Below are 13,063 nucleotides of genomic sequence, written 5' to 3'. Positions count from 1 at the left end.
TCTAATAAAACCAACACCATAAATTCCATTCATGCCTGCTACTCCTGCTTAACTTAGCCTCGAAATGCCTCTGTGTCCCAGCCATCTTATATATCAGTCCATTCAGGTCTCTTAGAGATTCCAAACAAACAAGCAGACCTACTCAGCAATACTGTGTTCATTGTGTAGCTTATTTTTAGTTGATTGTAAACTCCATCAGGGCTGAAAGTATGACTTGTGTATCTCGGTACCTTCCCTAAGGACAATACTTAAGAAGCCGTACGTGCTCAGAATTTGTTAAACAAAAAGTAACACTGTCATTTTTCATTCCATTTTGTTCTTAGTGGGAACTTGGAGATTTATTCCTGTACACGTGCATGTTCCGAATCTAGCAGTGGGTGACAGTTGGAGTTGTTTGATGAAGGCCTTATGTCACATCTTTCTTCCTTTTGTTTCCTTGTGGATGGTCATGTTCATTGTAATTGGGCTTGCATTAGCAACCAGTTTTTACAAGTATCCTAGGGAGATAATTTGGTTATTATAAGCATATTCTTTCTATCATAGAATATTCAGGCATTGACAGTTGGTGAAACAAAGGTAAGATCTCCTGGTGATTAATATAGTTTGCAAATATATTCTATAGGAGAGAACTGAATTTGCTGTCCTAAAGTGCAGCAGTGTGAAACTTAGGGAAAATTTAAATCAATTAAAAAAAAGTATGTTGAAAAAATGTATAGTAGTATAGAATTATATGAAGATAAAAAGACAAATCCTCATGGGCTCCTTCCCTTAGTCTCCAACAGCCCTCTTACCCCTCAAAGCAACTACTGCCGTCAGTGCGGTTTGTATTCTTTGAGACAGCTTTCTCTGTGCACACACATACGAAGTTTTTAAAAAAACAATTAAAAATATTTTTCTGCATTTTGCTTTTTTCTCTTAATAGATGATGGATAGCTTATGTTAGTTCAAACGGGTCTATTACTGTTTTAAAAATGTTGTATAGTATTCCATAGTATGGATATATTTAACCATTAACCTTCTGAATGATTCTGAAGTTGTTTCTGTTTTTTCCCTACTATATGCAGTACCACTGTGACTTTCCTGTGTGTTTGTGTGTGTGTGTGAGTGAATTTGTGCAAGTATTTTTGAATAATAGATTCTTAGTAGAAATGCCAGAACAAGTGGTACATGCAGTTTTGAGTAATTATTGCCCAATTTCCCTCCAAAAATTACTAGGTTTAACTTTACATTTTAACTAAAATTAGATGTTTCTCTAACATAATTTAAATTTTTTTTTTTTTTTACAAAATTGATGGAATGCATGATCATGTACACATGACTGTCTTTACATGAAAAACATTTCACTTCAGCAAAAGAGAAGTAGTCTTAGAACTTGAGTGTCTTAATTTGGAGGAATCACATCTCTAGTCCATGAGGAATTTGCTAGGCTAACACCGAGACAACCAATTAACTTTTAGCCCAATACCCTTCATTCTTTCTCTTTCATCTCCAAATCTTGCCTTCCCTCACACGCTATAGTCATCACTGACACTCTCCCCACTCTCATGCTTTACAAAGGATCACTACCAACTGTGATTGGTTTCCTCACCAGTCCTCTGTCCTTTAACCGGCTCTGTGTCTGTCCATGTTGGCTCCATGAGCTTGTTCCCATCTTCCCCACAAATGGGTGTCTCCTACCTCTCACACTGAGACTCCTCGGAGTGTTGATGAGCTTAGAAGTTAACCTAAGTTCTAGAGAGGAGGGGGGTGGGGGGATGGGTTAGCCTGGTGATGGGTATTAAAGAATTGGAAAAAAAAATGCTAGAAGACACGGAAGGGAGAGGGGATGTTGCATGTGATATAATAGACTGGTTTCCTTAGTATACTTTCTCCAGCTTGGAAAAAAATATATTATTAAAAGCTGATATGGGGCACCTGGGTGGCTTAGTGGGTTGAGCATCTGACTTGACTTCGGCTCGGGTCATGGTCTTAGGGTTGTGGGTCGAGCCCCATGTTGGGCTCCGAGCTCAGCAGGGAGTTGGCTTGATATTCTCTGTCTTCCTCTTCCCTCTACCCGTTCCCCTGCTTGCCTGTGGGCTCTCTCTCTCTCTCTCTCAAATAAATAAATAAAAAAAAAAATCTTTTTTTTTAAAGCCAAAAAAAAAAAGTTGTTATGGTAACATTTTCAAAACACCAGAAAAGTAGAACATTTTATAATAATTCTATAATTTTGTAGCATTTTATATACTTCTATAATTTTAAGATACATGTTTAATATTTTTTTTAATTTTTGAGAAATAAAATACAACTGATAAAGATATGGTTTCTTTTATATTCATCCACACATCCTTATTCCTCCCAAGAGGCAACCAGTACCATTAATTTGGTAAATAGCCATCCAGTACATATCTAGATAGCATGGTTATATGTAATATACATATATATAATGTATGTATAATGTATGTATGTGTATATACCAACACATAACATGGTTGTGTGATATCTGATAAGTTATATAATTATACCACACTGTAAATATCTTTTTTCAACAACCTTTTTAAACTTAATAATATTTTTGAAAAATCTATTCTCAGAGATGCATCAGTTTTTACTGCTGTGTGGTATACCCTGTTTTGTTTAAAGGATCTCTGCTAAAAGATATTTAATGATTTTTGTATTATCTTATTAAAATTTGTCAGTGTTTCTGTAATATTTCACAAATTCAAAGAATGCCAAAGTAAACATCATTAAACACACACACACAAAAGAAGTTAACCCTAAGTGAGACTACCTTTGCTCTCCAGCTCTGTTAATGGGGGCAAGTAACTGAATCTGTTCAGGCCTCAGTTATTTTATTTGTAAAACATGGACAATAAAGTTTCGTTTCGTAAGGTCAGGAGGGTTAAAGAAGTAAATCTGAATTGCTATTATCACTGTCATTGTGATGAGTTAGTTGACATGAGTCTTCAGGGCAGTGTTGAAGAAAATATTTATAAGCTGTTTTTTAAACAACGTCTTTTAAAATCATCTGAGCAAACTATTCTTGAAGCTTGCAAACATAGTAGATTTCCTTTAAGATTTTATTTATTTGACAGAGAGAGAGAGAGAGAGAGCACAAGCAGGTGGAGCGGCAGACAGAGGGAAAGGGAGAAGCAGGCTCCCTGCCGAGCAGGGAGCCTGATGCAGGGCTCGACCCTCGGTCCCTGGGATCATGACCTGAGCCGAAGGCAGATGCTTAACCCACTGAGCCACCCAGGCGCTCCAGTAGATTTCTTTTAATAAATCTGAAGAGTTGGGTTATATAAAAATAAGACTTTCTGAGAACTTTGCATTTAAATATTTATATTTGTGTGTCAAGTAATACATTTTTAGCTAAGTTATAGAAAACAACCTACCTGTTAATGCACTCTGTTTACACTCTGCATTTTTAAATGAGCATGGAAAGTGTACAAATACTTTACTGCTTTTCATCCATATAAAATATATGATTATTTCTGTACATGAATAGTTTATTATTGAACTTTTGAGGTTAAGTTGAATGATAAGAAATGAGAAATAAAGTCAGATGAGAGGAAAATTTTAGAGGAGGAGCTGTAAACCCTGTGATGGTCTACGTGAATTCCCTTGAGATCTGTGCTGATGAAGGTGCTACTTCTTTGGCATTTAGCTGAGGGGAAGGTGGCTTGCTGAGGGAGCACAGCCTGGCACATGCCAGGGTTCCCTCTGTCAGTAGCCTCCGAGCTAAAGAAAGAAGGTGGGCTGTCTAATGACAGCTCCTGGGGAGGACGTGACACTTCCAGCATCGCAGTAACTTTACATAGGTTGACCACAGAGAACGGAAGGTGAGGAAGGATCTGAGTGTTGCAGCTATCACAATATTGTAATTGAAATGAAGGTATTGGCCACTACTTTGAAATGAGGGTTTAAGGAAGAGTAAAATTTAAATCTTTTTTTCAAGTGTGTGTTTATTTAGTGCATGTTATTTTTCAGCAGTCTTCAAATTCTTGTCCTCTCTATAGAAAGGCTTTTTTTGAGTATGAATCACTGAAGTTTGCTGCCCTGCCTTTTCCCTCTTGGTGCCAGTGGTTGAGGTCAGGATTTTGCCTGCAGCTTATAAGACAGGTGTACCGGTGCCTTTGTAAGTCACAGACGTAATGTACCCTAGCTTTAACAGTGGGCACTGAAACTTTAGGATATGGCATTCTTCTAGGTCCCCTAAAAGAGGCTGAAAAAAATCACCTCTACAGTGTAGACATCTCCTGCCTGCATTCTGCCTTTATAGACTGAAATTGATAATTTAATTTTAACCAAAAAAATCCCCACTTGTACATAAATATAAATGGTGAAAGCATTATTTGGACAACTGTATTGCTAAAGCAGTTAGGTCACAGTTAAGATGAGGAGGTAAACCAGAGCCTTTCATTTCTTTTTTGTTTGAATTGTTTTCCAGCAGATTAAGAAGAGAAAAGAAAGCATTAAGTTCCCTATTAGAACCCAAAGCTGTGAATAATTCCACATACCAAACATAGCATAAGCCAGTTGTGAATGTGTCTCGGTTTCTCAGTTTAAAATTTGCAGAAGGGTTTGGTGCTGCTTAATGCTTAGAAGCAACTGTTTTCCTTGACATGAGACAGAAATTTCATTTGGTGTGTCTTAAATATGCTTTATTCAGTAGACTGGAGAGGTGTCTGTTTGATGCCTCTGGAGCCTGAATACTTTCCAGTATGAAGATGCACAATGTGCCACCATGTTTAACATCCTCTCCAAGTTTGGAATCGTTCTCCTACCCCCCTGGCAAAGATTCTGATTCAGTACTTCTGAAGTTGTACCTAGGTATCCATTTTTTTTTCACAGTGTGCCTTAAGAATTTTGATATACTCTTAATTTTGAGATCTCCCAGGGTAAGGGAGTTTTGATATTGAGATAAATCAAAACTAAATCAGAACCAAATCAAGTAGCAGACAGGGGAAGTCAAGGGCATGGACAGTGTTCCTTCATGTCCATGAATTCTCCTTTCACTCTCTTCCTGTGTAAGAGGGTGAATGAAATTCACACATCTGTAGCTGGGAATGAGAGACAATTAAACTGTTGGACTTTTTTTACCAGATAATTTCACTTTCCCTAAAGGCTTGAAACTTGAAGAAGTAAGCTTTGGTAATAAACTGCCCACAAAGATTAATTTTTAAAAGTTGTAAAAGTTATAGCATTTGTAATTATAAATATAAATAAGGGTAAAAAATATGATAGGTTTTAAAACTCTTTAATGGACCATTTAATTTATATATACAGATTCTGATTCCTGCCCAACTTGGGGAATATCTAATAGCAAATATATAAACACATGAATAATGTTTTTCTTTGCATACCTTTCTCAAAGCTAAATGCTGAGAAACGGTTTGTCTTTGTTTATAGATAGCCACTAACAAGTAGAAATAAATTTTGCAAATCTACATTTTATACAAGGCTTAGGCAACACTTTCATGCATGTAATCCAGACATATTAGGATTTAAATAAACTTCAGTATTAAAGTTTATTAAGTGAATATGCTGTTTTAGGAAGGTCATTATTGTAGACATTTAATTTCCTGGTCTATAATGTATAGTATTACATATTCCTAAAGTGTTGAGTTGTGTTTAGAGTAAATTTATGTTTTATTTACCAAGAAGTTAATCTTTGCACGCATTCTTATTACTAAATGAGGATGTTTTCTACGCAGTCACATGAAAAGATTTCTAATTCTATCACCTAGTTAATTTTTTATTCCTACATTATAGAATTTTAGGTTTGAGGAAATGGAGGTCCGAGGAGCTTAAGTGATTTGCTGGATGACACATAGTTTTCCCAACTCTGCCGAGAATTGAAGTATTCCGAATTCTAATCCAGGATTAGGAACCCCACACATCCTCTCAGCTCATGTGTGTAGACTTCATTAGATTATTTGCAGTAAAATTTTATTTGTGGGCCATTTTCCCTCTGCAGTTCCTCCTCCTTCCCCCACACTCTTGAAGAAATATGTCAATTCTAACACTAGCTTACCATACTCCTCCCCCCAAAAAAACATATAAACAAAAAAACCCTTGGTTTTCTTAAAAAACTTGAGAAACATTGTTCATGTATTTATACATTTGCTATTAGATATCTTCCCACCTGGGCAAGAACAAAAATCTGTATGTATGTAAATTAAATGATCCATTAAAGAAATTTAAAAATTTATCATATTTTTTAAAAATATGACAGTGTTCTAAAACCTATTGGACTTTAAGGAAAAAATGCCTTGTGTAATTCAAGTTAAATGAAAGTGATTCCTGGATTACTCTAACACTTTTCTCTTTTAGTATGACAAAAATAATGAGTTGAGTATATCCTACAGTTTTTGTAAAATATCTGGATGTTGACCCCTTTGCCATTTTAGGCCAAGGAGACTGGAATTTTCTCTAAATTGAATTGAAATCTACTTAAAATACTTGGATATTTATGTGGCAAACAGAAAAGTCAAGTCTCACATGGCTACTGTGACCCAAGCAGTGAAGGGTTGTAGCATGCCTTCCACTATATCATAGGACAGTCAGTCCCCATCCAAGCCCTTCGTGTGCACAATTCTTTGTAGGTCCTGGCCCTCGGTGCCCAATAGAGAACAACCAACAAGTCATGAGTATTGGGGGAAATAACCACTGTGAGGATAGAAATTGAATTTGTTTAGCTCAGGTCATCAGAAGGAACAGTGAGAGAGTGGATAATCAGTAGCTTGTCAAAATTAGGTTAAGGAGGCAGGTGTCAGATTTCCCAGAAGGATTTTAGCAAGATACTGGGAAAAGCTTAAATATGAAAGTTGAGAGCACATAGATGAGTTGTTTGGAGAGTCTCTTCTGATGCATTTAGATAAAGAATCTATAGTTGTCTATGTGTGTGTCTCTGTGTGTGTCTTTCTCTAGAATCAAGGGCATGGGCTGGATTAGGGGCTCCCAATCCCTGTGGGATAGATATAACCCTGGCAGTTGACTCTTCACAGCACTGTGTGTCTCTATCTGTATCTTCCCGTGAAAGAGAAACGTGCTAACAAATGCTTGCAAACATCTCAGTATCCTTCCTTAAATTTATGTTTGATTTAGGGCTAACAATGCCTGCCTCGATACCTTCATGGTTCAACTTTAGCTCCAAGGTTCTGGGATGTGTTCTTCAGCAGTGGAGAGAACCAGGAGACTGGATTTGGCATTGTGGCTGTGGACAAGTGATAAACACCCTGAACTTGTTTCTCCTTCTGTAGAATAGGGATCATAATCTTTACTCATCTCTAGGGGACATTGTGAGGAGAAAATGAGATAAATGTATGTGAAGATGCTTTAGCATCGTTCTTTTTTGATAAGAATCCTTTCCTCAGGGGAGGGATGTACACAGGTCTTTCCTCCCATTTCCATTACTTGATTCCATTACTTGATTTCCTAATTGAGACAAAAATTAGGTGTCAGGAAGCAGTGGTGAGCAGGGCAGCTATAATCCTTGCTCTCTGGAGCTTAAATATAGACCTACTTGCATAATACCTACTTGGAACAACTTTTTCTGCCTTACTTCTGGAAGAACCAGTCTCTCCAGCTCTTCCTAATAGGTCACTCATTCCCATTGCCATCCTCACTCAGTTTCTCTCCCTAGTCTTTAAATGTTGGCTTTCCTTAGGCTCTGTCTTAGGTGCTCTTCTTGTCCTGTAGAGCCTCCTGTCAGTATCCAGTTCCCTAATTGAAATCCTTTCTCCTCTTCTTGGCTGTCTCAAAGAACTTCAAATTCATCATGTCTGAAACTGAACTCAGGACCTTTTAAACACTGCCCCTCCTACCCTCTAACCTGGGTCCTGCTCTGATCTGTGTGTCTTTGAGTTGTCCAGTATCTCATCCAGTTGTTTTAACACAGAAACCCATGTCTCTCTCAACCCCCTGATCTTCCAGATTTCACATACCCACTTCATTACCAAGTTGTATTGTTTTTATGTCTTAAATTCCTGTCAGATTCTCCATTTCTGTTCTCAGTGTTGTTTTCAAGCTACCATCATCATCCTTTGCACAGACTATGCATATATATCATTCTCACTGTTTTCGTTTGTATTTTTGCTTCCTAGTCTGTCTTCTACACTTGAGAGATTTTTTTTTTTTTGGTACTTAAATATATTTACGTGGTTCTGAAATTTTAAAAATATAAAAAGGCTCGGTGAAGAGCCTTCTTCCCTCATGTACCGAGGTTACCCATTCTATGCATATGTAAGGAAATACTAATACATAGGCTCTTTCTAAAACTTCACTATAAAAAAGGGGGTATATTATGTATCTTTTTCTTTGGCCTTTTTTTTTTTTTTTCATTCAACAGTATCTCTTGGATATTTTTCCATTGTAGTACGGAGAGAATCTCCACATTTGTTTTTATGGCTGAATATATTCTATTGTAGGAATGTTGAAACTGATGCACATTAGGAAAAAACATCTTTTACTGTCCAGGGCATTTCATTCTTCTTCTTTGGACGACCTTATTATGAATTCCCATTTGTTATGCTTAGGGAAGAAAAAAAACCTAAGTTCCTCACTTGCCAGGGCTCTCAAGGTCTAGCCCTTCTCCAGGATTGTCTTGTACTTGTCTTCTCCTCATCCTCTACTTTTGAGTTCTGTGGGTGTGGGCTATCTTTTATTTCATCCATGTTCTGTGTTCCTTCCCGCCTGAGACTTTTGCCTAAGCTCTTAGTCTCACATTCAGACTAATTCCTTTTTCTTCCTTTTTCCTTTAACTTCTAATCTACTTAAGGCAAATCTCAGCTCAGTTTCCATTTCCTCAAGGTGTGTTTACCCTGGCAATACATGGCCCAGTCAGAGCTTTCTGATATAGTCTGCTGGCATTTTGGCTTCTTCCTTGGAGTAGTTACCATTTATTATCATATATTTATATGTGTAATTACTAGATTGATATCTCACAACTTAAAATAGTGTTTCTCATATAGTGGGTTGCAGCCAATTATGGGTTATGACATCAGTTTTAAAAGTTATGATAAGCTCTTTTAAAAACATATAACAGAGAATATCAGACCCTTTCACTTATAGTCAGGGTCTTTTTCCCTCATACTTTTGCTTCAGTTTGATAGATAGTAGATGTCATCACATAAACACCAGATATGCAGATATATTGGGCTTGATGTAAATTGTATTTGTTATTGTTGGTCCTAGTCAAAAATAATTTGGTGGTAAATTATATGAGGACAGGAATTCTGTCTATTTTGCACACTATTTCATTCCCAAGTCTAGCAGAAGACACTCAATAAATGTGTTGGCTCAGTGAATGAATGAATGAATGCACACCTTTTCAAGGAGATTCACAGACTCACTGCTCTCCTCTTAGGGACTAACGGACCCTGGTTCTAAGCAGGTGTTAGTGATTGTTTCCTTGGCCAATTCATTCTGTTTTATTAGATCATTAGAAGAAAAGGAAAGCAATGTAAAACCACTTATAAATGTATTTTTTAAGGGTTGATAAGGACATTAAACACTATTGAGGAAAGGTTTTTAGATTTAAATTTTTTTATATTCCTTATGAATCTTAGGCCTTAAATACCATTTTATTTTTTAAATAAATAGTGCAACTTAATTTTTACCTGCCTAAGTATCTGGATAATTTTTGAATTTCTAAGGTAGTCTGCACACAAGGGCTTATGACGTAGCTGTTATCTTTTGTGTGTGCTTCAGCAATAAAATATTTACGCAGTTTGGCAAGGTGATACTACAACCTGGTTTAGGACAACAGCTGCACTGCCTGTTCCCATGTGGCTTGATTTCCCTTTTTAATCTTCAGTTTTCTGCAACTAAACACTATGTCAGCATGTAGTTTATACAGCAGCAGATAACAGTGAAAGCTTCTTGAATTAACATAGTAAAGAGAAAAATACTCTACTCCGTTCACTTGGTTTCACATTTTTCTCATGTCTTTGAAGAACATTTTCCTAACATATCCTACATAGTTGAGCTTTATAAACATCATGTATTTACAATGAGACATTTTTGTGATTTTTTTATTCTTTAGAGATCTTGTAAACTCCTCTCCAAAGGTTTAGTTTCTGATCTTTAAAAAAGAAAATATCTCAGTGCTACAGTAATCTGCATTTTAGCTTAGCACAAATCAAGAAAGTCCTAGAAATAAGAGAATGATTTTTATATTTATTTTCAGTTATAAATTTGTATGTATAAATGAAATTGAGATTGGCTTAAAAAGTGTATAGGCAAAAAGTGCAGAATCTTCTTTTCAAATTTATAATCAGAGCCCTTTAGCACAGAGTTTTTATCTAGCATATGTGTTATTTTTTCTTTCTATTTCTAGGTGCTCCTGATCCAACAGCAGGTGCTAGTATAGATGATGAAAACTGCTGGCACTTAGATGAAGAGCAGGTTCAAGAACAGGTTAAACTGTTCCTTTCCCAGGGCGGGTACCACGGATCAGGGAAGCAGCTTAATTTGCTCTTTGCAAAGGTATGATTTTTTTTTTAAAGAAATATTCTAAATATATACATATATAGAAAGTATCTATATATGATTATGTGTACAATAGAATAAAGGCTTCTTTTTTATTTCTTTTTTTTTTTTAAAGAAGAGCATCTAAGTTAACCAATCAATTAGAAACTATTATGTTGTAATGCATTTACTTACTTAGCTATCCTTAGGCAAGATGTGAAACATTTTTGTTTCTCTCAGTTCCCATTACTAAAATGGTGACAGTTTATACAATTTTGAAAAACCTTTCAAAACTCAAAAGTAAGTAGCTTAATATTATTAAAAATGCCATCTTTTCAAGCTTTTACTTTTTCTAGTTAATGTTCTCAAGTAGAGCATAACTTTGAATACAGTCCTTAAAATGTGCTTCATATATTTAGGGCTTTTTTTTTTTTTTGAGGTTGAGAAGTATCTCTTGTTCCAATCCATAATCTGTAAATTTTACATAATTATTTTTGAACAGTTAATACATGCATATAACATTATAGATTTAGTTTAATAATGTTCAGTTTACTTAAATTAGTTTCAAAAGCATGGACTTTGGAGTCATATAGCCCTGGCTTTAAATCTAAATTCTAAATCTCATTGAATGTATGAACCTTGGCAAGTTATTTAAGTCAGTTTCCTTATCTATAAAATTAGCTAATGATAACATATCTCCTCAAGTTGTGATTAAATGATGATGGTGTCTAACATGTCATTTTGGCCTTGGTAAATGTTAATTTTCATCACCAAAATTTGACGGAGAAACAAAGTTATCTTCCTTATAAGTTCTGTGTGAGTAGAAACTGTGTCTGTTGCTTTATACAGAACTTTTAGTACCATAAGTGCAATTCTGAATACTGGGTAAAATGCTTTTTTAATAATATTAAATCAGTGTCTTTTATGGGGGTATAGCTACTATTATGACTAATGTATTCAAATTGGTTTTAATGGATGAGATAATTGATTGATACTTTTGATAACTCATTGACACTTTTGTTAAACAGCTTTTCTAGTATTTATAATAATTAAAATATTATTTTTAGTTCTGAAGAATTAGAGTATATTCCGTTACAGAAAATAGTGTATTCTGATTAATCATTATCCTCTCATTAAAGATTTTATCCCATTTACTATATATTAATTGCCAATTTTCTGAAAATTAGATTATAATATAATACATCTTACCCTAAAACTACTTCACACATGATTTAATCATTCTTTGGTAATTCACAGGTACATCAAATTCTTGTAATACATCAGAGTCAGACATCTGAAAATTAATTACCATTGGACTATAGATGTACTTGAGTATTGCTTGATAGTTGTGGTTTATATGCTTTAACAGTGAAGTGTATATTGTCATTGCTATTGCTGAGTAATAGATTAGAAATATATCAGGAAAATAAACATTAAATCACATCCATGATAGAGTGGTAATATTAAAGGTTTGGTATATTTAGATACACAGGAAGTATTTCACAGACTCTCATGTTAGCGAATAGTACACTTTGGCATAGTGGAAGCAAAGTGAAAGAGGTATTAGACTGGCCTGTAGCTGCTATTTTTATCCTTGTATATGATGTACGCATTATGCTTGCCATATGAAGTAACAGCATCATCTAATTTTGGAAATGGCATAACTTTTATTTTTTATTTTTTAATTTTTTGGCATAACTTTTAGAGTTAAGACAGATTTGGGCTCTGATCCCAGCGATTCCTCTTGTCCTTTGGGCAAGTTACTTCACTTCTCTGAAGCATGGTTTTTATGTTTCTTAAAATGGGGATTATAATCTGGCCTATTTTATATGGTTATTGCGAAGATTACATGATAAGTATAACTGTAAAACTCTTTAGCGTGATGTCCAGTAAATGGCAACTCCCTTTCTTCCTCCCAGTCTTCTTCTGTTCATGACTTTTTAGTGCTTCCATACTGGAAATAAAACTTTTTAAGATTATTACTGAGATAATCCTGGAAGCACAACACTTGTGAGTCAGTGTAGAAGTGCTTTTGAGTTCTTTACAGGGCTCCCATTTGAAGCCTGTGATGGACTTCCATTACTTGTCAGGGTATAGACCTGACACAGAATCAGTAGATCTTGAGGTTTGGGCTGCCTTATTGAATATCTGCCATTTCCTCTTTGATTTGCCTTTCACATAGAATCTTGAATAAAAGAACCCCCTCTCCTTTTCTGCTGCTTATGACCTTGCTCCAGTAATTTCCTATAGGGAGAACTGGTGGTGTGGTGTTCAGCTGGGATTCGTGTTTGTTGAACACATAGTACACATTTGGAAGGGATAGATTTACTTAGGGGTTCCTATAGAGACACTTAGTCTTGTGTTTCTTTTCTTCCTTTTTTTTTTTTTTTTAAATTTGGAAAATTTGGCTACAGAGTAATGGACAGAGCTTGAAGTTCCAGCTTGAGAGGCTGAGTTAGCTCGCTAGGTCACAGGTTATAATTCTGCTTCCTGGATCGCTCAGTTAGGGCCAGAGAGTTCTTTAACTTGCAGCATAGCCCATTTCCTCTTACAGCCCCATTGGGGTGAATATAAAAGTATGATATTGCTCTTCTTGTCAGAAAACTTTGGT

At 35.6% G+C, this 13,063-nt stretch overlaps 1 protein-coding gene across 1 annotated transcript in view; it reads left to right on the top strand.

Annotated features, from left to right (window-relative positions):
* Window positions 1–13,063, top strand: part of ZSWIM6 (zinc finger SWIM-type containing 6) — a 190,942-nt gene that overhangs the window by 127,825 nt on the left and 50,054 nt on the right. Inside the window, exon 4 of the mRNA XM_025892366.2 lies at window positions 10,322–10,470. Coding sequence (XP_025748151.1) covers window positions 10,322–10,470 — 149 coding nt within the window. The remainder of the gene's footprint in view (window positions 1–10,321; window positions 10,471–13,063) is intronic.

This window comes from Callorhinus ursinus, unplaced genomic scaffold (genome assembly GCF_003265705.2).
Source record: "Callorhinus ursinus isolate GAN/ISIS: 27379988/994484 unplaced genomic scaffold, GSC_fseal_2.0 scaffold23, whole genome shotgun sequence".
Classification (NCBI taxonomy): Eukaryota; Metazoa; Chordata; class Mammalia; order Carnivora; family Otariidae; genus Callorhinus; species Callorhinus ursinus.
This window is presented reverse-complemented; position numbering and strand designations above follow the sequence as displayed.